Source organism: Rana temporaria, chromosome 7 (genome assembly GCF_905171775.1).
Source record: "Rana temporaria chromosome 7, aRanTem1.1, whole genome shotgun sequence".
In the NCBI taxonomy this organism is placed as follows: Eukaryota; Metazoa; Chordata; class Amphibia; order Anura; family Ranidae; genus Rana; species Rana temporaria.
The window spans coordinates 199,614,737-199,641,061 of NC_053495.1; the positions used below are offsets into that span (position 1 = coordinate 199,614,737).

The window sequence follows — 26,325 nt, forward strand, 5'->3', positions numbered from 1 at the left end:
ACACGAAAATTGTAATCAGTAACAGCTCTATTTTTTTTTTATTAACTAGTAATGGCGTTGATCAGTTTTTTTTTTTCGTGACCGTGACATTATGGCGGACACATCGGATACTTTTGACGCTATTTTGGGACCATTGTCATTTATACAGCGATCAGTGCTATAAAAATGCACTGATAACTGTGTAAATGACATTAGCTGTGAAGGGGGTTAACCACTAAGGGGCGGGGAAGGGGTTAAGTGTGTCCTAGGGAGTGATTCTAACTGTGTGGGGGCTGGGCTACGCAGGGCTGTCTTAATGGCATCATGGGCCCCTGGGAAAAGTAATGCTCTGAGGCCCCTACAATGGACACAGTGCAGGTAAACAGAAATCAAGTAGGTAGGAGGTAGGGGATATCTAGGGTTTAGCGGGGTCAGAGTTCTGGGGAGATATATGGGATGTAGAGGGGCAGCCCGGGCTCAAGGACCAGCTGCTTTGGGGAAAGGCCAGGGGCCCCCCATGCAGCTGGGGCCCCTGGGCAGTGCTCAGGCGTGCCCTCTCATTAAGACAGCCCTGGGGCTACGAGTGACACGACACTGATCACTGCTCCCAATCACAGGGAGCAGAAGATCAGTGTCGTGTCACTAAGCAGAACAGGGAAATCCCTTGTTTACACTGGCCTCTCCCTGTTCTGCAGCTCCGTGACACGATCGGGGGACACCCGGCGGACATCGGGTCCCGCGGGCACGATCACGGAGCTCATGGCAGGGGCACGCAAACGCCCACACGGCGCGAAATTCAAAGCGACTTATATACACGTTGCTTTGCACAGCCGTGCCATTCTGCCGACGTATATCTACATGGCGCAGATAAGATAAGTAGTACTCTCTATTAGATCCTGCCTAAAAAAAAACATGAGTATTCCATCCTCAATGTGCTGGCTGCAGGGTCGGTCCTACCATGGGTCTCAGTGGGTCCATTGGACCCAGGCAGAACATTGAGAGGGGCAGAAAATTGAACCACGGCCACCTCTCCTCCTTCTCTTCTATTTACGCAGCAAATTGACAACCAAGATTTTTTTTTTTCCAGCAGTTTTGTGTGTCATGATGACAACTGCTCCCCGGGCCGCTCTGCCTGCCCCTATACTGCCCTAGCCCACCCCTATACTGCCCTAGCCTGTCTTTATACTTCCCTAGCCTGTCTACATACTACCCTAGCCTGTCTACATACTACCCTAGCCTGTCTACATTCTATCCTAGCCTGTCTACATACTACCCTAGCCTGTCTACATACTACCCTAGCCTGTCTACGTACTATCCTAGCCTGTCTACGTACTATCCTAGCCTGTCTACGTACTATCCTAGCCTGTCTACGTTCTATCCTAGCCTGTCTACATACTATCCTAGCCTGTCTACGTTCTATCCTAGCCTGTCTACATACTACCCTAGCCTGTCTACATACTACCCTAGCCTGTCTACATACTACCCTAGCCTGTCTACGTACTATCCTAGCCTGTCTACATACTACCCTAGCCTGTCTACATACTACCCTAGCCTGTCTACATACTACCCTAGCCTGTCTACATACTACCCTAGCCTGTCTACGTACTATCCTAGCCTGTCTACGTACTATCCTAGCCTGTCTACGTACTATCCTAGCCTGTCTACGTTCTATCCTAGCCTGTCTACATACTATCCTAGCCTGTCTACGTACTGTCCTAGCCTGTCTACATACTATCCTAGCCTGTCTATGTACTATCCTAGCCTGTCTACTTACTATCCTAGCCTGTCTACATTCTATCCTAGCCTGTCTATGTACTATCCTAGCCTGTCTACTTACTATCCTAGCCTGTCTACATTCTATCCTAGCCTGTCTACGTACTATCCTAGCCTGTCTACGTACTGTCCTAGCCTCTCTACGTACTGTCCTAGCCTGTCTACATACTACCCTAGCCTGTCTACGTACTATCCTAGCCTGTCTACGTACTATCCTAGCCTGTCTACGTACTATCCTAGCCTGTCTACGTTCTATCCTAGCCTGTCTACATACTATCCTAGCCTGTCTACGTACTGTCCTAGCCTGTCTACGTACTATCCTAGCCTGTCTATGTACTATCCTAGCCTGTCTACTTACTATCCTAGCCTGTCTACATTCTATCCTAGCCTGTCTATGTACTATCCTAGCCTGTCTACGTACTGTCCTAGCCTCTCTACGTACTGTCCTAGCCTGTCTACATACTTCCCTAGCCTGTCTACGTACTATCCTAGCCTGTTTACGTACTATCCTAGCCTGTCTATGTACTATCCTAGCCTGTCTACGTACTATTCTAGCCTGTCTACGTACTATCCTAGCCTGTCTACGTACTATCCTAGCCTGTCTACGTACTATATCCTAGCCTGTCTACGTACTATATCCTAGCCTGTCTACGTACTATATCCTAGCCTGTCTACGTACTATATCCTAGCCTGTCTACGTACTATATCCTAGCCTGTCTACGTACTATATCCTAGCCTGTCTACGTACTATCCTAGCCTGTCTACGTACTTCCCTAGCCTGTCTACGGACTTCCCTAGCCTGTCTGCGTACTATCCTAGCCTGTCTACGTACTATCCTAGCCTGTCTATGTACTTCCCTAGCCTGTCTATGTACTTCCCTAGCCTGTCTACGTACTTCCCTAGCCTGTCTACGTACTATCCTAGCCTGTCTACGTACTTCCCTAGCCTGTCTACGTACTTCCCTAGCCTGTCTATGTACTTCCCTAGCCTGTCTACGTACTATCCTAGCCTGTCTACGTACTATCCTAGCCTGTCAACGTAGTATTCTAGCCTGTCTACGTACTATCCTAGCCTGTCTACGTACTATCCTAGCCTGTCTACGTACTATCCCTAGCCTGTCTACGTACTATCCCTAGCCTGTCTACGTACTTTTCTAGCCTGTCTACGTACTTCCCTAGCCTGTCTACGTACTATCCTAGCCTGTCTACGTACTTCCCTAGCCTGTCTATGTACTATCCCTAGCCTGTCTACGTACTTCCTTAGCCTGTCTACGTACTATCCTAGCCTGTCTATATACTATCCTAGCCTGTCTACGTACTATCCTAGTCTGTCAACGTAGTATTCTAGCCTGTCTACGTACTATCCTAGCCTGTCTACGTACTATCCTAGCCTGTCTACGTACTATCCTAGCCTGTCTACGTACTATCCCAGCCTGTCTACGTACTTCTCTAGCCTGTCTACGTACTTCCCTAGCCTGTCTACGTACTGTCCCTAGCCTGTCTACGTACTATCCCTAGCCTGTCTACGTACTTCTCTAGCCTGTCTATGTACTATCCCTAGCCTGTCTACGTACTTCTCTAGCCTGTCTACGTACAATCCTAGCCTGTCTACGTACTTCCCTAGCCTGTCTACGTACTATCCTAGCCTGTCTACGTACTTCCCTAGCCTGTCTATGTACTATCCCTAGCCTGTCTACGTACTATCCTAGCCTGTCTACGTACTATCCTAGCCTGTCTACGTACTATCCTAGCATGTCTACGTACTATCCTAGCCTGTCTACGTACTATCCTAGCCTGTCTACGTACTTCCCTAGCCTGTCTACGTACTTCCCTAGCCTGTCTACGTACTACCCTAGCCTGTCTGTGTACTATCCTAGCCTGTCTATATACTATCCTAGCCTGTCTACATACTATCCTAGCCTGTCTACGTACTATCCTAGCCTGTCTACGTACTATCCTAGCCAGTCTACATTCTATCCTAGCCTGTCTACATACTGTCCTAGCCTGTCTACGTACTCTACTAGCCTGTCTACGTACTTCCCTAGCCTGTCTACGTACTTCCCTAGCCTGTCTACGTACTTCCCTAGCCTGTCTACGTACTATCCTAGCCTGTCTACGTAATATCCTAGCCTGTCTACATTCTATCCTAGCCTGTCTACATACTATCCTAGCCTGTCTACATTCTACCCTAGCCTGTCTACATTCTATCCTAGCCTGTCTATGTACTATCCTAGCCTGTCTACGTAGTATCCTAGCCTGTCTACGTACTTCCCTAGCCTGTCTACGTACCTCCCCAGCTTGTCTACGTACTTCCCCAGCCTGTCTACGTACTTCCCTAGCCTGTCTGCGTACTATCCTAGCCTGTCCACGTACTATCCTAGCCTGTCTACATACTATCCCTAGCCTGTCTACGTACTATCCCTAGCCTGTCTGTATACTGCCCTAGCCTGCCCCTTGGAATTGAACATACTAGTATGTCATATAATTTTGCATATAGACAAGGTGCTGTTGCATGTAAATCTGACTGCCTGATAAATACAATTTTAGTTTTAATTATCATGATATAAAACAATGGATGTGGGGGCCTTTTGGTGGGCATGATTTTCTTTCTTGGACCCAAGCAGCACAATGTTTTGGGCCAGCCCTGGCTGGAAGGGGTGGACACCGGGACACCCACATTTTATTATTTTTAGCTATACCAAGGTTTAGCTTTAATGCAATCAATGCACACAGTGTGAGAATCCATAGTGCTAATAAGGCGCGCGATCTACGCTGGTGGAGGATAGAAAATTTCTGAATAAAAACAAATGATCACAGCGAGACATTACGAATTCATGGTTACAGCACCAAGCTGAACAAACAATGAACACTCGTCACAATAACACAGGGTCATGAAATACGTGTTTATGTTCCTGGTAAGGTTATGTTAATGCAGAACCCAGGAGCAAACGTAATGAGGAAAGGACCCGACACTGTTCAGGGGAAAATAACAGACCCCTGACATTTCCGTAAAGGACATCAGAAACGTGTGTGGCACTCTTGATGAAAAGGGTTACAGAAAATAAATGAGCTCACTCCTCCACTGAGCGAGCAGACAGGTTCCTGTAGAAGGACAGGAGAGCAAAGACAAATTAATAAAGCAGGGCAGTGAACATCGATGATGTGAACAATGTTGACCTTACTTGACTCAGCAGTAATAGGCAATATATACATACCTTATTTACTGTATATGTGGTTATACAAATGAGAGTTCGATTTTTCTCTTGTTTTATTCTATATATTTTCATTCATTTTGTAACATTAAATAAATCTATTTATTTTTGTAAAACTATATAATGTTTCTTTTTGGTACTGGTAAAGTCCGCTCAAATGTCCAAAAACAATTTTATAACAGTTTTTATTGGATGTGGTATCCCCTTAGCTATCTTTCTTTAAACATATAAAAGGCACCAGGCACATAAGCCGGTCTTTAAGGGAGACTGGTAGCAGCCTCAGAGTCATGTTGGTGTACAGCAGTGGCGTCTGATTCCAACCAGATGTCCCACACTTTGTGAAATTGTTTTGGGAAGCCTCGGGACATATACGTCTCTTTGTTAAAAGGGGTATGACAGAATTCACTAACATCTTCTAAACCCTTCAGAGTGGGAGCAGTTCCTGACTTCCATTGAACAATAATAACTTTCCTAGCATAGAACAGTAGTAGCCCCAACAATGTATGGACAGCTCTGGTGAGGGGCCAAGGCCTCCACCAGGCCAAGGAGGCAGACATCCGCCTGTTGTGGGATAGGAATGGTGGCTAATCATGTAATTAACTGGATAACCTTTGACCAGAAAGTTTGGAGGGATGGACAAGACCAAAACATATGAAAGTAATTAGTCGGCTCCGCCTGCCAATGCCAGTAATGTGGAGAGCAGTTTGGATGGATCTTATGTAATCTGTGGAGTGTCCTATAAAACCAGTGGAGAATTTTGAATTGGATCAACCGATCTCTCGAAGATACAAGGTGAGTGAAGGGATACTTTGACATGTTGATCTCTCGAAGATACAAGGTGAGTGAAGAGATACTTTCACATGTTGATCTCCCGAAGATACAATTTGAGTGAAGGGATACTTTCACATGTCGATCTCTCGAAGATACAATTTGAGTGAAGGGATACTTTCACATGTCGATCTCTCGAAGATACAAGGTGAGTGAAGAGATACTTTCACATGTTGATCTCTCGAAGATACAATTTGAGTGAAGGGATACTTTCACATGTCGATCTCTCGAAGATACAAGGTGAGTGAAGGGATACTTTCACATGTCCAGCTCCAGCAGCTCCGCCAACCAGGAGCTCTTCAATTTGTCCAGACCATGATGTACCATGGACTGTCTGTAAGGCCTTATAAATAGATGAGAGAGAGTTGTCCTGGAGGAACAACTTCAGATGGGATTGTTCCATAGAAGAGAACTACCAAATTGGGAGAAGAAGGCATGGTGGAGCTGGAGGAAGCGGAAGAAATAGGAATTGGGTAGGTTGAACTGTTGCTTGGGGTATCATTAGTAAGACCTCATCTGGAATATGCAGTTCAATTTTGGGCCCCAGTTCTCATAAAGGATATCGGGGGACTGGAGAAAGTGCAGAGAAGGTCAACCAAACTGATAAGAGGCATGGAGGGGCTCAGCTATGAGGAAAGATTAGAGGAACTGAATTTATTCTCTCTTGAGAAGAGATTAAGGGGCGATATGATCCACATGTACAAATATATAAGGGGGTCCATATAGTGGACTTGGTGTTGAGTTATTCACTTTACGGTCAACACAAAAGACAAGGGGGCACTCTTTACGTCTAGAGGGAAAAAAGATTTCATCTCCAAATAGGAAAGGTTTCTTCACAGTAAGAGCTGTGAAAATGTGGAACAGACTCCCTCCAGAGGTGGTTCTGGCCAGCTCAGTAGATTGCTTTAAGAAAGTCCTGGATTCTTTCCTAAATGTACAGAATATAACCGGGTACTAACATTTATAGGTAAAGTTGATCCAGGGAAAATCCGATTGCCTCTCGGGGTATCAGGAAGGAATTTTTTCCCCTGCTGTAGAAAATTGGATCTCATGCTCTGCTGGGGTTTTTTGCCTTCCTCTGGATCAACTTTGGGTATAGAATTGTGTATATGGGATTGTACGATATTTTTTAATTTTATTTTTTATGGTTGAACTAGATGGTCTTTTTTCAACCTGACTAACTATGTATCAAAGGTCTTTAAAATGCCATTCTCACAGATATGGCGTATTGGGGGAATGCCCAGCATGGAGGGTTACATAAGTCCAGGCCTGAAGAACTTCATGGACAACAGATAGCTTTAAAGTAGAACTAAAGGCAAAACATTTAATGGGCCAGATTCATAGAAGAAATATGCCGGAGTATAAGCCGTATTTTCAAATTTGCCGCGTCGTATCTTAATTTGTGATTCACAAACAAGATACAACGGCATTTGGCTAAGATCCGACAGGCTTACGGCTTCGTACGCCTTCGGATCTTAGGCTGCAATACTTCGGCCGCCGCTGGGTGGAGTTTGCGTTGTTTTCCAGCGTCGGGTATGCAAATTAGCTTTTACGGCGATCCACAAAGCTACTCGAGTGCGTTACGTCGTCGCAAGTCGATTTTTCCCGTCGCAAAGTTAAGCATGCTTTTTCAAGGCTTAACTTTACACCAGCCATGTTAAAGTATGGCTGTCGTTCCCGCGTCTAATTAAATTTTTTTTTTTTCGGCATAAGTACGTTACGCACGTCGCCATTCACAAACACGTCGGGGCGCCGTAATTTCGCGCAAAGCACGTCGGGAAATTTACTAACGGAGCATGCGCAGAATGTTCGGCGCGGGAGCGCGCCTAATTTAAATGGTACATGCCCTATTTGAATTAGGCGGGCTTGCGCCGGACGGCTTTACGTTACACCGCCGTAAGTTTACACGCAAGTGCTTGGTGAATCAGGCACTTGCGCTGAAAACTTGCGGCGGTGTAACGTAAAGACGATACGTTACGCCGCCGCGATTCTTTCTTAATCTGGCCCTTAATTTATTTTTATTTTGGGAAGGGTTATAACCCCTGTCAATTTTCCCATCTGTATCCCATTGGTGATATTTCCACTCGCATCTTGTCCCATAGCCACAACAGGAAGTGAGAGGAAACCCCTTCAAAATAAGGAAATCCCTGGTTGTCACTGCTTGAAGAAAGGCATATCTTGAGACATTGAGGTGCTCCTTCTAAGTTCAACAAACTGTGGGGCCCTTGGTTGCAGATTCCAGGTTTCGCCCCATTGACCTTGGTGTCCTTGCAGCCATTACAATGTTGACTGAATTGCTTGTTAAAACTTATCGTAGTTTCCATTATTTCCTATGGGGAAACTTATTTGGGCATGGCCTGCGACACTGTAGTGGCGGATATGGGTGGCAGCAACACACAGTGGTTAGGCAAGTTTTTTGACAAATATGTTTGTTATTTGAATACATTCTTATCAGTAGTATGGCTCCCAAGTTTACAATCCTTTGTGGTGTATATTGGGCACAAATCTGATGAAAATTCAGCCACAGTGACCCCCTGTGGTGGGATGACTATTGCACAACATAACTGTACCAGAACTTGCAGCCGACTTGCAGAATGTTTGCAAAGAAAGTTGATCTGGAGTGATGCAATGCAGACTCACTGCAATTGTGCAATGAACTTGTGAAGCCTGGCAAGTCTAGCAATAGCTTAGCAAGTCATTTTCAAACTTGCAGCACAATTGCTTGCTATGTGGTTTACCTGGGTTCCCTCTGATCCAGCGATGTTCACAATGGCCATGGCTGTCCCAGAATTCTTTCTCCTTATTGGCTGATCACAGCCAGTGAGCCAATGAGGAGAGTTGTAAGAAAATAAATGGCTGACGCGATGGTAGACGCGTTTGACACAAACATCTTGTGCTTAATCATGATTAACCACTTCCCGACCTCCTCATGTACATTTACGTCGGCAGAATGGCACGGACAGGCACATCAACGTACCTGTACGTGCCTGCCTAGACGTGGGTGGGGGGTCCGATCGGGACCCCCCCCCCCCGGTACATGCGGATGTCGGGTCCGCTCGGGGAGCGATCCGGGACGACGGCGTGGCTATTCGTTTATAGCCGCTCCGTCGCGATCGCTCCCCGAAGCTGAAGAACGGGGAGAGCCGTGTGTAAACACGGCTTCCCCGTGCTTCACTGTGGCGGCGCATCGATCGAGTGATCCCTTTTATTAGGGAGACTCGATCGATGTTGTCAGTCCTACAGCCACACCCCCCTACACTAGTAAACACATACACAGTGATCCCTAAATGTTACAGCGCCCCCTGTGTTTAACTCCCAAACGGCAACTGTCATTTTCACAATAAACAATGCAATTTAAATGCATTTTTTGCTGTGAAAATGACAATGGTCCCAAAAATGTGTCAAAATTGTCCGAAGTGTCCGCCATAATGTCGCAGTCACGAAAAAAATCGCTGATCGCCGCCATTACTAGTAAAAAAAATAAAAAAAATAAAAATGCAAAAAAACTATCCCCTATTTTGTAAACGCTATAAATTTTGCGCAAACCAACCGATAAACGATTATTGCGATTTTTTTTTACCAAAAATAGGTAGAAGAATACGTATCGGCCTAAACTGAGGAAAATTTTTTTTTTTATATATGTTTTTGGGGGATATTTATTATAGCAAAAAGTAAAAAATATTGCATTTTGTTCAAAATTGTCGCTCTATTTTTGTTTATAGCGCAAAAAATAAAAACCGCAGAGGTGATCAAATACCACCAAAAGAAAGCTCTATTTGTGGGGAAAAAAGGACGCCAATTTTGTTTGGGAGCCACGTCGCACGACCGCGCAATTGTCTGTTAAAGCGACGCAGTCCCGAACTGTAAAAACCCCTTGGGTCTTTAGCCAGCATATTGGTCCGGGGCTTAAGTGGTTAAGCACAAGATGTATGTGTGAAACACATCAACGTGACCTCGTGTTGGTGTCTTTGGCGTTATCACTTTGAACAATATTCCTGGATGTGCAGCCATTTATTTTCTTAATTTTTCTTAGTTTTCTTTAAGTTTCCCACGGAGGCGGGCCGGTGCTGGCACTCTACGAGACATTCCACCTCAGGTTCTCATTATACACCTGGAGCAGCGGCTCTTTTTCTTAGCCAATAAGGAGAGAGTCGTGGCGGGGCCAAGCCGAGGTTCTATGTGTCTTATGGACGCAGCGGCTTGGGAGCGGGCACGCAGCGGTGCCCCAGGGCAAGCAGATTTCAAGGTGGAGGAGTCGGGTGAGTTGGAAGAGGATTGGAGCTGCTTTGTGCAAAACCACTGCACAGAGCAGGTAAGTATAACATGTTTGTTTTTTTAACAAACAATGCTTTATTATCACTTTAAGATGGGATATCTATTTGCTTTAGAGAGGTTTCCTGCTACTTCCTGCTTTGTCTCTTGGACAGGAAGTGTAGGGAAATCTCCCTAATGGGGCGCAGGCAGAAAAAAAAAACCTGCTAGAAGTCTTAAAGCGGAGTTCCACCCAAAAATGGAACTTCCGCTTTTCGGAAACCTGCCCCCCTCCGGTGACATATTTGGCACCTTTCGGGGGGGGCGGGGGGGGGGTACCTGTGTAAGGGTCCTTTCACACGGACGTGTCCGTGTACGGGCTCCGCTTTGCTCAGTGGGGATCGCTCCATCGATCCCCGCTGAGCAGGCAGATGACAGGTATGTCTCTACACAATGTGCAGGGACCGACCTGTCAGAGCGCCGCTCTCCTCTATGGGGGATCGGATGAAGACGGACCGTGGAGTCCGATTTTCATCCGATCCGATAGACGGATGTAAAATAGGGTTTTCATCTGTCACACTTTGGCGGGTCGGATGTCAGCATTGACATCCGATTCATAGAGGTGCATGGAGCGTCCGTTCAGGTCAGCCTAAAAAAACTGACAGGTGGACCTGAACGGTCCACCCACGTGAAAGGGGCCAAATACAGGTATTTTGCTCCCACTTCCAGGCATAGATACCCGAGCCACCCGCGGGTATCCAAGTCACTCCCCCGGGCATAGATACCCGAGCCACCCGCGAGTATCTAAGCCACTCTCCCCCTCGCTGTCTTTAGGGAGACACGCAGGTCCCAGAAGACAGCGGGGACAAGTGGGATAGCACAGCGGGAGTCGCTCATGCGCAGTAGGGAACCAGGCTGTGAAGCCACAGGGCTTCACTTCCTGATTCCCTTACCAAAGATGGTGGCGGCAGCATCCGAGAGCCGAGCGCTAGATCAGCTTCGGGTGCCGATGTCGCGGGGCCGCCCTGGACAGGTAAGTGTCCTTATTTTAAAAAGTCAGCAGCTGCAGTATTTGTAGCTGCTGACTTTTAAATAAAAATAAAAATGGGCGGAGCTCCGCTTTAAAATGATATGAAAACAAAAGAAATTGCATAATATACTTTATATTTTGACTACAATTGATAAAATTGTAGCAAGTGGGCTTTAAAAATGTACAGTTTCCAGGTCATAGTCCATCCTAACAATAGTCCGCTGAGAAACTCGCAATTGTGAGAGCGTGATAAGGAAGATTTTGAGAATTATTTATTTTTCTCCTTATTTCCATTTTCCGTTTTATACCATTTTTTCTTTTGAAGATAAAATTCAGCTTCCAGCCAGGCTGCAGCTCCAAATCTGCACTGCATTACTTTGAAGGCATTAACTGCGAACATGAATAATATTCTCAGCATACTAATGTTTGGGGGGGGGTTACTCCACCAAGCCCGGCACGCTGTCTCTGGTGATTTTTCTGTGTCTGTACAATGTACTATTATAAATATACTTGCAGTAGAATTCTGTGTGTCTGCAGTTAATTATTAAACAAGCCAAGTCCCCCCAATACACAATTTTTACATTTTTCCCATCTTTATTTTCCTGGCATTTGCACCTACTTTTTAAACAACAGAACACAACTGTTTTTCCTAAAGAGAATACTTACAAAAAAAAATATTGTTACCAATTTAAAATCCTTGATCTCATTTTGGCAGGACTTGTCCCAGTTATTTGCGGGATTTGTGACGTTTAGAGGGTTCAATTTGATTTATGCAACATGGGATTTCAGGTTAAAGGATATGTAAAGGTTTGTTAATAAAAATAAAATAAAAATGTCATACTTACCTGCTCTGTGCAGTTGGTTTTGGCCCCGATCCTCCTCTTCTGGAGTCCCTCAGCGGTGCTACCGGCTCCTCGTCTTCTAGAGTGTCCCGTTGGAGAGCCGCTCTCCCTCGGGGCACTACTGCGGTCGCGCTCCCGTGTCCTGATGCTGCGTCCATTGACACAGACAGCAAGACTTGGCCCCAGTCATTGGATATGATTGACAGCAGCAGGAGCCAATGGCTGCGCTGCTATCAATCTATCCAATCAGGACACGAGGCAGCAGCTTGTCGTGATAATTACGGGGGTTAAGTAAGTAAAAGGGGGGCTCGGGGGCGCTTCTGCAGCACAGGAGGTTTTACACCTTAATGCATACAATACATCACTCCCTAGGACACACTTAACCCCTTCCTCGCCCCCTAGTGTTTAACCCCTTCCCTGCCAGTGTCATTTACACAGTAATCAGTGCATTTTTATAGCACTGATCGTTGTATAAAAGACAATGGTCCCAAAATAGTTTCAAAAGTGACCGAAGTGTCCGCCATAATGTCGCAGTCACGATAAAAAATGCAGATCGCCGCCCATTACTAGTAAAAAAAATATTAATAAAAATGCCCTAAATCTATCCCCTATTTTGTAGACGCTATAACTTTTGCGCGAACCAATCATTATACGCTTATTGCGTTTTTATTTTTTTTACCAAAAATATGTAGAAGAATACGTATTGGCCTGACTGAGAGAGAATTTTTTGAATATATATATATATATATATATATATATATTTTTTATATATATATATTTTTGGGGGGGAATATTTATTATAGCAAAAAGTAAAAAAAATATATTATTTTTTTTCAAAATTGTCACTCTTTTTTTGTTTATAGCGCAAAAAATTAAAAACGCAGAGGTGATTGTGGGGGAAAAAAAGGACGTCGATTTTGTTTGGGTGCAACGTCGCACGACCGCGCAATTGTCAGCTTAAGCGACTCAGTGCCGAATCGCAAGAAATGCTCTGGTCAGGAAGGGGGTAAATTCTTCCCGGGGCTGAAGTGGTTAAAGAATGTGACAGGAGAGGGGGGAAGGAGTAATGCCGCGTACACACGATAATTTTTCAGCATGAAAAAAAACTTTGTTTTTCAGCATGTCGAAAAAAACTAAATTTTCCCAACTTCATCATTAAAACGACGTTGCCCACACACCATCGTTTTTAAAAAAAATGCTCTAGCAAAGCGCGGTGACGTACAACAACATGTACGACGGCTCTATAAAGGGGAAGTTCCATTCGCCTTGGGGCTGCTTTAGCTGATTCCGTGTTAGTAAAAGACGATTCGCACTTTTCTGTCTGTTACAGCGTGATGAATGTGCTTACTCCATTACGAACGCTAGTTTTACCAGAACGAGCGCTCCGATCTCATAACTTGCTTCTGAGCATGCGCGGGTTTTTTACGTCGTTTTAGCCCACACACGATCATTTTTTACAACCCGAAAAACAATATAGTTTAATACGACGTTAAAAAATGCAGCATGTTCGAATTTTATTTTTGTCGCTTTTCAGAACCTGAAAAACGATCGTTATAAATGGCGTTTTTGAAAAACAACGTTATTTTCATGCCGAAAAATTATCGTGTGTACGCGGGCATTAGATTATGCAAAGTGCTTTCCCGGGGTGGAGTTCTCCTTTAATGCTGCACATGCAATGGCAGTTAAAGGGGTTGTAAAGGTTCATCTTTTATTTTCTAAATTGGTTCCTTTAACCACTTCCGGACCGCCGCATGTAGATATACGTCGGCAGAATGGCACGGACAGGCACATCAACGTTCCTGTATGTGCCTGCCTAGACGTGGCGTTTCCTGTGGCTTCAGGAGCGATCCGGGACGAGGGCGCAGCTATTCGTTTCTAGCCGCCACCTCGCGATCGCTCCCCGGAGCTGAAGAACGGGGAGAGCCGTATGTAAACACGGCTTCCCCGTGCTTCACTGTGGCGGCTACATCGATCGAGTGATCCCTTTTATAGGGAGACTCGATCGATGATGTCACACCTACAGCCACACCCCCCTACAGTTGTAAACACACACTAGGACAGTTCATGGGTGCTTAACCTGTGGCTCTCCAGCTGTTGCGGAACTACAATTCCCATGAGGCATTGCAAGCCGCTGACAGGTACAAGCATGTCTCCCAAAGGCTGAGGCATTATGGGAATTGTAGTTTTGCAACAGCTGGAGAGCCACAGGTTGAGCACCCATGCTAGGTGAAGCCTAACTCCTACAGCGCCCCCTGTGGTTAACTCCCAAACTGTAACTGTCATTTTCACAATAAACAATGCAATTTAAAGCGGTAGTTCACCCCCCCCGACACGATTTTACCATCGAGACAGGCATTGTAGCGCGAGCTACAGTATGCCTGTCCCGATTTTTTTAACCCCGGACTCACCTTGTAATCGGACATCGTAGATTTCGGCTCCCGCGGGGAATGGGCGTGCCTATGGAGAGGGAGGATGATTGACGGCCGGCCCTGGCACGTCACTCTCCCCGAAGACAGCCGGAGTAGGTCTCGGCTCTTCACGGCGCCTGCGCACAGGCTATGCGCACGCGTCGTGAAGAGCCAAGCCTATTTCGGCTATTTCCGGAGAAGCGTGACGCGCCAGAGCCGGCCGTCAATCATCCTCCGTCTCCATAGGCACGCCCATTCCCCGGTATCTTCGATCTACGCGTACAAGGTGAGTACGGGGGTAAAAAATTCGGGACAGGCATACTGTAGCTCGCGCTACAATGCCTGATTTTATGGTAAAAGAAAAAAAAAAATTTTTTTTTCATCGATAGGGTGAACCCCCGCTTTAAATGCATTTTTTGCTGTGAAAATTACAATGGTCCCAAAAATGTGTCAAAATTGTCCGAAGTGTCCGCCATAATGTCGCAGTCACGAAAAAAAACGCTGATCGCCGCCATTAGTAGTAAAAAAAATAAAAAAAAATAAAACTATCTCCTATTTTGTAAACGCTCTAAATTTTTGGCAAACCAATCGATAAACGCTTATTGCGATTTTTTTTAACAAAAATAGGTAAAAGAATACGTATCGGCCTAAACTGAGGAAAATGTTTTTTTTATATATGTTTTTGGGGGATATTTATTATAGCAAAAAGTAAAAAATATAGAATTTTTTTCAAAATTGTCGCTCTATTTTTGTTTATAGCGCAAAAAAAAATAAAAACCGCAGAGGTGATCAAATACCACCAAAAGAAAGTTATATTTGGGGGGAAAAAAGGACGCCAATTTTGTTTGGGAGCCACGTCGCACGAGCGCGCAATGGTCTGTTAAAGCGACGCAGTGCCGAATCGCAAAACCTGGCCTGGGCATTTAGCTGCAAAATGGTCCGGGGCTTAAGTGGTTAAAGGAAAATCTATAGGCACCTAATGTAATTTATTTTTTTCCCCAATGAATAGCTTGAATATTTTTGTATTTTCTAGCAGTGTTCTGTTCTATGTCTGTTTTTTATACAAACAGTGCTTGTCAGCCTTCATTAGTAGCTCTGCCTCTATATTACTTTCTCTCCCCAAAAAAAGAAAAATCTTTTATTTGCTTAGCGCTGAAGGTCACTGGTCACCTGACAGTGCCTGTTAATTGGCAGAACACACATAACAGTCTCTTGTACACAGTCCCCCCCCCCTGCACAGTACATTGACTTGCCATGGTATCATCTGTATCCGCGAGGGTGACGGCTAAAAAAAAATAAAAATTATAATCGTCTTTCCCCAGCCATGCAGGTAGGAGAATGGAAATATCTGAAGGCATTTTTAATTTTTTTTTGAAAATGTGATTTGTCTATTTCCCAGCAGAGACCTCCTTCCCCTCTCGGCTCCTAAACTGACTGCATTGCAGACGAAGGCAGAGACAGCTTGGAGCGCAACGAGGATTGCGACCGTGTTAATGAGCAGTTGTTAATGTGTTTTTCTTTCTTTCTTTCTTTCTTCCGTTGCCTCATTTTAGACTAGATTATGTATTCGTTAGCACACACGGGGCAAGTAATTGCATCTCATTTCTGGTTCCAGTCTCTCTTTTATGTGGGCTCGTTATCTAGGCTATGCTAATTTTTTTAATGATCTAGTTATGTGACAGCAGGTAGGCATGTTATCCTGAATATCCCATGTGTGATACTACAGGGGGGGGGACATGACGCAATTTATCTACCGCGCAAAAAAAGTTGATCGATATTCATTTTACTCCTTTCAGCTGCATTGTTAGGGAAGGCTCGGCGAGCGCGGACTCTGTCATCGGACATCCGTGCGCCTTTTCCGACACGGGTGCAGCTGGTATCTAAAATACACAGAATTAATTACAGAGTGTCGGGCTTTCCGAGAAAAATAAGGTCGTTCTTTATGTAAGCGCTTCAAGGCTTGCGCGTTTGCTATTTGTGCATCAAAAGGTCAATGATCACTGCATGTTTTCTCCTGCAGGGGCCTACAGCGCCTTGAAAAAGTATTCATACCCCTTTGAATTTTTTTTTTTGCATTTTGCATAGCTCCCAGATTTCGAGGGGCTGTCCCTGATTTGGAGCAATGTCCCTCTGTCCCGCATTCCTCCTCATTTTGGTCTGATCTATATAGATCAGGGGTGTCCAAACTTTTTTCAAAGAGGGCCGATGAAGTGAACATGCGTAAGGGCCGACCATTTTGCCTGACATTCTTTGAACCATTAAAATTTGGTCTAAGTTTGTTCTTTCGAGCAACTAATACACTGCCCAACACAAATTCTCTTGCCTTTGTGGCTGTGTGTGGTGAAGAGATGAGCGTGGGCGTGTTACACACCTTGGGCCAGATTCTCGTAGGAGCGCGTAACTTTGTGCGGGCGTAACGTATCTGATTTACGTTACGCCTCCGCAACTTAGACGGGCAAGTGCAGTATTCTCAAAGCACTTGCTCCGTAAGTTGCGGCGGCGTAGCGTAAATCGGCCGGCGTAAGCCCGCCTAATTCAAATTGTGAAGAGGTGGGCGTGTGTTATGTAAGTTATCGATGACCCGACGTGATTGACGTTTTTCACTTACGGCGCACGCGCCGTCCGTGGAATATCCCAGTGTGCTTTGCATCAAAGTACGCCGCAAGGACGTATTGGTTTCGACGTGAACGTAAATGACGTCCAGCCCCATTCACGGACGACTTACGCAGACAACGTAAAAATTTCAAATTTTGAAATCTGCTGGTTATATACAGGCAGACTTGTTTATTTCCTTGACCCCGTTTTGTTCATTTACTCTTCTGAATACATGGGAGGTGAGACATTTGCCACCGGAGTTAATGTGACATGTGGGGGCTGCTGAATGAAGGCTGCATAGACCCCGTCAGGATGTCACAAACGCGCCCTGCGGCTGGAACGGGCTGTTCTACCGACTTTCCTTTTATTTATTTTTATACATGGCAGTTATTTCCATACAATTAGGCACCTGTTGAGCATTTTATTGCAGGCTTTTCTCCTAGCTGGAAAAGATTTGTAGGTGGAAGCTAGAAGGACAACCTGGTCTTCTATTGGCTGTGTCCATGTTCCTTTGTGTTTATGAAGTCCTTGGCTCTTAAAATATCACCGTTGCGTACAAACAAGCGTCAGTGGAGGACAAAGCCAATCGATTCCCCGAGAACAAATGTAACCATGGATAAAAAGTGGAGGGAAGAAATGATGGGCCAGATTCACAGACAAATACGTTGCTCCCCCGCGGCGTAACGTATCTGATTTACGTTACACCGCCGCAGGTTTACAGCGTAAGTGCCTGATTCTCAAAGCTCTTACCTGTAAACTTGCGGCGGTGTAACGTAAATTCGCTCGGCGCAAGCCTGCCTAATTCAAATGGGGCAAGCACCATTTAAATTAGGTGCGTTCCCGCGCCGAACGTTCTACGCATGCTGTTAAAATTTCCCGAAGTGCTTTGCGCGAAAATTACGGCGCCCCAACGTTTTTTTTTGAACGGCGACGTGCGTTATGGCGTTTCGTATTCCCAGACGTCTTACGCAAAAAAAAAAAAAAACGAAATTCGACGCGGGAACGACGGCCATACTTTAACATGGCTGATCTAAAGATAAGCCTTGTTAAAGCAGGTGTAACTTTGCGACGGGAAAAACCGACGAGCGACGACGTACGAGATTGCAACGAACGTGCGGATCTTCGTGGATCGCCGTAACTAGTCATTTGCATATTCTACGTGACCGCTATGGAATCGCCACCTAGCGGCCGGCATAGAATTGCATCCTAAGATCCGACGGTGTAAGTCAATTACAGCTGTCGGATCTTAGGGCTATCTATGCGTAACTGATTCTATGAATCAGCCGCATAGTTACGACGGGCGGATCACAGAGATACGACGGCGTATCAGGAGATACGCCGGCGTATCTCTTCTGTGAATCTGGCCCTATGTTGCCTTCAACATCCACTTAGAGTTCATCTGTCATTTCTCTAGTGAAGGGTAGAAATGTGATGGCTTGCTGTGGTTAAAGTGGTTGTAAAGGTACAATTTATTTTCCCTAAATATCTTCCTTTACCTTAGTGCAGTCCTCCTTCACTTACCTCATCCTTCCATTTTGCTTTTAAATGTCCTTATTTCTTAAGATAAAGGAAGCTATTTAGGAAAAAAAAATTGTACCTTTACAACCCCTTTAACCCTTGACCTGGGAGGAAGGATGTCTGTGTTGTCCACAGAAATCAATAGGAGAGCATAAAAAAGACTCTTTTAGAACGGACAATTTTAATTGAATTTTATTTTTAATTCTTCTAGGTCTGATACCACCTACCGTGGATGAAGATTCTTAAATAATCTTGTGGCAATACAGCTCAAATATGGAGACGACAAATGGTACGTGAAATTCGTTTTTGTATATAAAAGGAATGTTGTCAAAAATGTACATATAAAATGTAGTTCATTGCATGAAAATGGGGTTAAAGCTGAACTACAGTAATGCCGCGTACACACGGCCGGTTTTCCCGTCGGAATAAACTCTGACGTTTTTTCAGACGGAATTCCGCTCAAGCTGTTTTGCATACACGCGGTCACGCCAAATTCCGACCGTCAAGAACGCGGTGACGTACAACACTACGACGAGCCGAGAAAAATGAAGTTCAATGCTTCCGAGCATGCGTCGACTTGATTCTGAGCATGCATGGTTTTTAGTCCGTCGGAGTTGCAGACGAACGGAAATTCTGTTTGAAAATTCAGAAAAAAAAATTTACCGGAAAAATTGAGAACATGTTCCTTATCTAATTTCGTTGGAGAAATCTCCGTGAGAAATTCCGCTCATGTGTACAAGGCATAATAGCAAAATACACAAATGAAATGCCGTACATATGAGGGATGGTTCACTTGCCAAAGGATTTGGATTTTTGTCCAGCCATTCTTGAGATTTAAAGCGGATGTCAGCTGAAAAAAAAATATTAAAAGCCAGCAGCAAAAATACTGCAGCTGCTGACTTTTAATATTAGGACACTTACCTGTCCTGGAGTCCAGCGCCGTCCGCAGCAGAGGACGAGCGATCGCGCATCACTCTGCTGCCCCCCCGCCATCCTCCGTGAGGGAACCAGGAAGTGAAGCCGGAGCGCATGCCCGGTTCCTTGCGGCGCATGCGCTAGTCGCACTACGCCTGCCGATTGGCTCCCGCTGTGTACTGGGAGCCCAGTGTTCCCAGAACACAACGGGGGGGGGGGGACGAGAGGTGACGTCATGCCCGCAGTCTGCCCGAGACTGTGTGGCCAGAAGTGGGTGCAAATACCTGTCTTTAGACAGGTATCTGCACCCCCTCCCTCCCTGAAAGGTGTCAAATGTGACACCGGAGGGGGGAGGGTTCCGATCGGCGGGAGTTCCACTTTAGGGTGGAGCTCCGCTTTAAGGATCGTTCATTTCAGTGGTTGATGGGTAGCATTTTTACCACCCACCCAGCTGCTACCCCCTTTAGCTGCAGAGGCACATGCCCTGAGTGCAATTTTTATATATTTTTTTTAAACTGAGCTTTCTTTTGGTGGTATTTATTTAATCACTAATGGGGGTTTTTGTTTATATTTTGCTATACAAATGAAAAAAGAGAGAACATTTTGAAAAACATGTTTTTCATAGTTTCTGTTATAAAATTTAGCAAATGAGTCATTTTTCTTTTTCAATGATGTGTGCTAATGAGTCTGCACTGATGTGCACTGAGGCTTCACTGATGTGCACTGAGGCTTCACTGATGAGCCACTGATGAGCACTAATGAGGCTTCACTGATTGGAGGTGCTGATGAGGCTTCACTGATTGGAGGCGCTGATGAGGCTTCACTGATGGGAGGCCCTGATGAGGCTGCCCTGATGGGCGGCGCTGATGAGGCTTCACTGATTGGAGGCGCTGATGAGGCTTCACTGATTGGAGGTGCTGATGAGGCTTCACTGATGGGAGGCCCTGATGAGGCTGCCCTGATGGGCGGCGCTGATGAGGCTGCCCTGATGGGTGGCGCTGATGAGGCTGCCCTGATGGGCGGCGCTGATGAGGCTGCACTGATGGCCACTAATAGGCAGCACAGATTTGCAGTCAGAGCGAGCCCCAGGGGGCGTATATGAGGCGTGGTTCTGGGAGGACGCCCTTGCAGAACTGGAGAGCTGAGCTGTAGCGTCTTTTGGCTATAGCACGGGTGGGAAAGGGGTTCATGCTTTCCAGACACCTCCATCCCAAATGTGCTGTTAATGCCATTGTAAAAAAAATTAACTACTGACACAGCCTACGCCTTATCAGTGCCACCTATCCCTGCCCATCAGCTCTGCATCTTAGTGTTACTGTCACATGACATTAAAAAAAGCCAGGGAGAGAATGACCTGTAGCGCACCACAAAAAATGGGTGTGACCGGGAAAATATATTGGGGAGGGGCTTAATGGTAGAAGGGGAGAGACTGCCCGAGCCAAGGTGTCAGTGGAGTGCCCCGCCCCCTGTCCGAGCCGAGATCTAAAGCGGCCTGGAGAGAGGAGGAAGGCGGGAGGAGGGGGAGGATGACAGCGGCAGCAGCTGGATTGACACAGGAGTTTTTGCCTTGTTCTTGTCCATTGACAATTACGTACCGGACGGGGAAATGGTGCAAAGCTCCTTTTTTTTCCACAAACACAGCTCTGCTCTGGGGGGGGGGGGGGTCAGGCACCCCATACTCCCCTCTTATCTACGGGGGGGGGGTGGTCAGGCACCCCATACTCCCCTCTTATCTACGGGGGGGGGGTCAGGCACCCCATACTCCCCTCTTATCTACGGGGGGGGGGGGGGTCAGGCACCCCATACTCCCCTCTTATCTACAGGGGGGGGGTCAGGCACCCCATACTCCCCTCTTATCTACGGGGGGAGGGGTCAGGCACCCCATACTCCACTCTTATCTACGGGGGGGGGTCAGGCACCCCATACTGCCCTCTTATCTACGCCCATGTGTGCACCCAAACTTCTGCATGTACGAGTCTAAAAGCACTTATTATACACTGCTGAGCTAAACCCCTCTCCTGGGACGATGCAAATGGACACTGGGAATGCTTTTCCTACATACCATGGATTAAAGTCTAAGAAATCATCTAAAAGTGATACTTTCATGTTGTGCAGATGCTGACGTGCTACGGCACACGTCGGTGGTCCTGGAAGACGAAATGTTTCTACACTGCGGCATCCATGGAGTGCGTTTTTGTAATTGAACCCAAATATAAACCAAACCACATTTTATTATCATTAAAATAAACAGTCGTATTTAAAGGTTGCATTCATCACATACCAGGAATACTATCTTGGTTCTTAAAGAAAAAAAAAAATCCATAATGCCTCGTACACACGACCGGTTTTCCAGTCGGGAAAAAAAAAAAACGATGGTTTTCCCGACGGAATTCCTTTCAAGCCTGCCTTGCATAAACATAGTGGCCTAGATTCACGTAGAGCGGCGTATTTTTTGGTCGGCGTAGCGCATCCCATTTGCACTACGCTGACGTAACGTAGTGAGGCAAGGCCAATATTCACAAAGCACTTGCTCTGTAAGTTACGTCGGCGTAGCGCAAATAGGCCGGCGTAACCCCGCCTAATTCAAAGTAGGCATGTAGTGGGCGGGCTACATTTAAATTAACCGTGACCCCATGTAAATGAGGGCCGTTCGTACGGCGCATGCGCGCGCACGCTCAGAATCACGTCGCAAATACTCCCTACGAAACGACGTCGGCTCAATGCTTTCGACGTGAACGTAACCTACGCCCAGCCCCATTCACGTACGGCTTACGCAAACGACGTAAAAATATGACGTATCTTACTGCGGCGGGCGTACGCACGTTCGTGAATCGGCGTATCTTGGTCATTTACATATTAGACGCGTAAATCAACGTAAACGCCCCTAGCGGCCAGCGTAAATATGCACCCAGGATACGACGGCGTAGGAGACTTACGTCGGTCATATCTTGGCAACAGTGAGGCGTATCTCAGTTTAAGAATGCGTGCAAAGATACGACGGCGCACATTCGGACTTACGACGGCGTATCTACTGATACGCCGTCTTAAGTCTCTCTGAGTCACACAAAAGTCCGGTGAACTTTTGGCTGCCAAGAACACAGAGACGTAAAAGACTACGACGAGCCGACAAAATTAAGTTCTATGCTTCCGAGCATGTGTCAAATTGTTTCCAATTGTCCAATTCTTTTTTTACCGTCGGAAAAGCATACAGACGAACAGTTTTCCCGCTAGGATTTTTCCTGACGGGGGGGAAAAGAGAGATCCTGCTCTCTTTTTTTTTTTTTTTTTCTGGCAGTTTTCCCGTCGGAAAAACTGCGATGGAGCATACACGCGGTTGGAATCCCCTGCCAAAAGCTCTCATCGCAGTTTTCCCAAAAGGCCCACGGGAAAATCGGTCGTGTGTACGGGGCATAAGCCTACAAATCTGGCATTCTTTATTTAGGTTTAGAGTTTACAATAAATAGTTCCCTCGTGGTTCTTTTCATTTACATACTAACGTATATGATGATTTCACAGTAGTATATTTTTAGAGGTATGGGTCGTGACTTACAGAATACCTTCTGTCTGGTCCTTTGTAGTTTAAAAATAGCTACTAATCATCTCCGCACAACAACACATTGAATGGAGATAGGCAATATTATTCACGTATTCTACACTGCTTGTGTGATTTGTCCTGCTGTATAGGTGCGTCTCAAGGAATTAGAATATCATCAAAAAGTTTTTTTATTCCAGTAATTCAATTCAAAAAGTGAAACTCCTGTATTTTATATTGATTCGTTACACAGAGTGAAATACAGTGGAACCTTTGATTATGAGCATAATCCGTTCCAGGAGAACGCTCGTAATCCAAAGCACTCGCATATCAAAGCGAGTTTCCCTATTGAAGTCAATGGAAACGAAAATAATTTTTTCCGCAATGACTTCAATGGCATGCAATACCGCATGTGGCCAGAGGTGGGGTCGCCGGAGAGCCTTGGAAACACAAGAAAAGGCCGAGGACACCTCGACTTAACTCAGAAAGGCTTAGGAACGGAGTATTTTCGAGATTTTCCAAGCTTTTCCTGAAAGGTGCCGCTCGGCTACCCCCTACCCCCACCTCAGGCCAAATGCGGTATTGCACACCGCTTTGGCTTGAATCCTGCTCGTTTTGTGAAACGACACTCACAAACCGAGTAAGGATTTTTTAAAATACAGTGCTCGTATTGCGAAACGCTTGTGTCATGGTTATGCAATAAAGTCTGGCAGCTTACCTGTCTCATGTGTCCATTAGAGGCCTGACCCTCTTTCTGGCTGTCTTTTTATCACCTTCCTTCCTGTATGGCCCCACCCAGGCCATCCCAGGAAGTCTATATTAACTGTTGCACTACAGGTCTGCAGTGCTGTTCAACCTTTGGTTGTAGCTTGTTCCTGTCTGCAGTGTGTTATGTTTACCTTCCTGTGTACCGACCTTGGCTCGTCTCTGACTTCTCCTGTTTGCCTGTTTCCCTGACCCTTGGCCTGTTCCTTGTTTACCCTTGTCTGCCAGTTGCCCCGACCTTGGCTTACCCATCACTATCACTTGTCCTGGTTGCTGCTTCCCCTCTCTCCCTGCGGAGTGTGACCTTGGGGACCCCAGGGGTCACGACCTGGATCCAGCTGCGGCGAAGGCCGTCCTCACCACCAGAGGCTCTGGTGAACACAAAGCTGGGTCTTAGACTCCGCGCCCTGGGGAATCTTGGGCTCACGCTTCCTCTCTGATCGCAGCAGTCGGCCATAGGATTTACTACCCTGTGGTGCATCCCTGACCCCAACGGGGTGCACTTGTCAACTGGCCACAGGTGACCTGACAGCTTGTTAACCGCGTTACTCGCAATCCGGGCGTCCACTGTATTTCATAAATTTGTTTCTTTAAATTTTGATGATTGTGGCTTACAGCTAGCGAAAACCCCAAATTCAGTATCTCAGAATATTACACAAGACCAATAAAAAAATCGATTTTGAATACAGAAATGTTGGCTTACTGAAAAGCATGCCCATGTACAGTATAGTATACAGCCAATACTTGGTTGGGGTTCCTTTTACATGAATTGCTGCATCAATACGGCGTGGCATTGAGGTGATCAGCCTGTGGCACTGCTGAGTAGTTATGGAAGCCCAGGTTGCTTTGATAGCGCCCTTCAGCTCCTCTGCATTCTTGGGTCTCGGGTCCTGCATCTTCTTGACAATGCCCCACAGATTCTCTATGGGGTTTAGGTGACGGTCAGACGAGTCTGCTGGCCAATCCAGCACAGTAATACCCTGATCAATAAACCAGGTATTGGTACTTTTTGCAGTGTGGGAAAAAAAAGTAAGTGAACCAACAATGCACTAAAGGAACCTATTTAGAAAATAAAAAACAAACCTTTACAACCCCTTTAATTTTGTAAAGGCGAGGTAGCAGTTCATTACTATAGGCCCTTTTCACACAAGCACCCACCCAGTCCAATCATTAGGGGATCTGTGAAAAGATCCCCTGCCGAATAAAGCAGAACCTAATGAATGGCACTTTTGCAACATTTGTGTAAAACGAAGCTGGTTAGATCTATGGGTGGCTGGATATGAGTGTCTGTTTACATCAGGCTTCCTCAAATCTGTCACTCTTTGGTCCAAAAATAAAGAAAAAGGACACAGACATTTTCCATTTTTTTTCAGTTTTCAGATCTGGACAAACTCAGAGGTAATTAGATGTAAACAGTTGCAAGTCCATTTACATCTGGATGTTTCGAAGACTAACAGAGCTTCCGACTGGGTCTGCAGAAAAAGACAGGCATAAAATGTGCCTTATGCCGCGTACACACGATCGGAATTTCCGATGGCATAAAATCCGAAGGTATTTTTCTGAAGCTGACTTCCATCAGTCTTGCATACACACTGTCCGACTTGAGCCAAGGCAGAAGAAAATGCGAGCGGAGCTGAATGGGCATGCACCCAAAACTGAAGAAATATTCCCTCCGCTCCGACCAGCACATGATCATCAGAAAGGAGCCCAGATAATGAAAAAAATACACCCCCCTAAGCTAGTAGGAGCGGCAGAGAGGTGGTGTGGAATTCCGATTTTTTTTTTTTTTATTCTGCACTGTCTTTGAAAATGCCCCAGCCCCTGTTCAGACAAAACCGGGGACAGACTTGGTCCGGGGACAGTGTCCTCAATCCGGGGACTGTCCCCAGGAACCGGGGATGTCTGGTCACCCTACTTTAATTCAGCAGCTACAAGTACTATAGTTGCTGATTGTAACTAGTTACGGACTGCCCTCCGCAGTTGTACTGTGGCAAGTTGATTCCCCATGCACAAATCACCATCATTGTACGTCAGTCGCGTACATGGTGACTTTTGGCCCATTCATGAGCAGGGGGTGTCAATCAGCAGGTCCAGCGGACTCGATGTCCGCTGGCCACCCACGCTCGCTCCAGAGATGGGCAGAGCAGGGATCTGTCAGTGTAAACAAACAGATCCCCGTTCTGTCAGGAGAGGAGAGAGAGATCTCTGTTCCTAGTGATTAGGAACAGCGACCTGTTTCCTTCTCCTCCAGTCAGCCCAGCCCCCATACAGTTAGCAACACCTCCCAGGAAACACAGTTAACCCCTTGATCGTCCTCTAGTGTTAACCCCTTCCCTATGTGGCTATGTTTAGCTCTGATTGCTGTATAAATGTCACTGGTCCCAAAAAAGTGTCAAAAGTTTCCGATCTGTCTGCCGCAATGTTGCAGAAAAGAAAAACCCATATAACTTTTGCGTACACCAATCAATATACACTTGTTGCTTATTTTTATGTAGAATATGTAGAAGAATACATATTGACCTAAACCAGGGGTGCCCAACCTTTTAAAGAGCAAGGGCCACTTAAGCGACTTGGTAACCGGCTTGCGGGCCAAAATGAGCAGAGTGGGCGGATGGCAGCCCACTCTACTCTATAGAGCCCACTCTACTCTCAGCACTCCAAACTCGCAGGTAATAGAA

At 45.9% G+C, this 26,325-nt stretch overlaps 1 protein-coding gene across 2 annotated transcripts in view; it reads left to right on the forward strand.

Moving 5' to 3' along the window:
- KANK4 (KN motif and ankyrin repeat domains 4) overlaps positions 1 to 26,325 on the forward strand; it is a 189,221-nt gene that overhangs the window by 73,938 nt on the left and 88,958 nt on the right. For both annotated transcript variants that reach the window (XM_040360800.1, XM_040360799.1), the window contains exon 2: positions 18,647 to 18,724. In XM_040360800.1, the coding sequence (XP_040216734.1) occupies positions 18,709 to 18,724 (16 nt within the window). In that variant the 5' untranslated portion in view covers positions 18,647 to 18,708. The remainder of the gene's footprint in view (positions 1 to 18,646; positions 18,725 to 26,325) is intronic.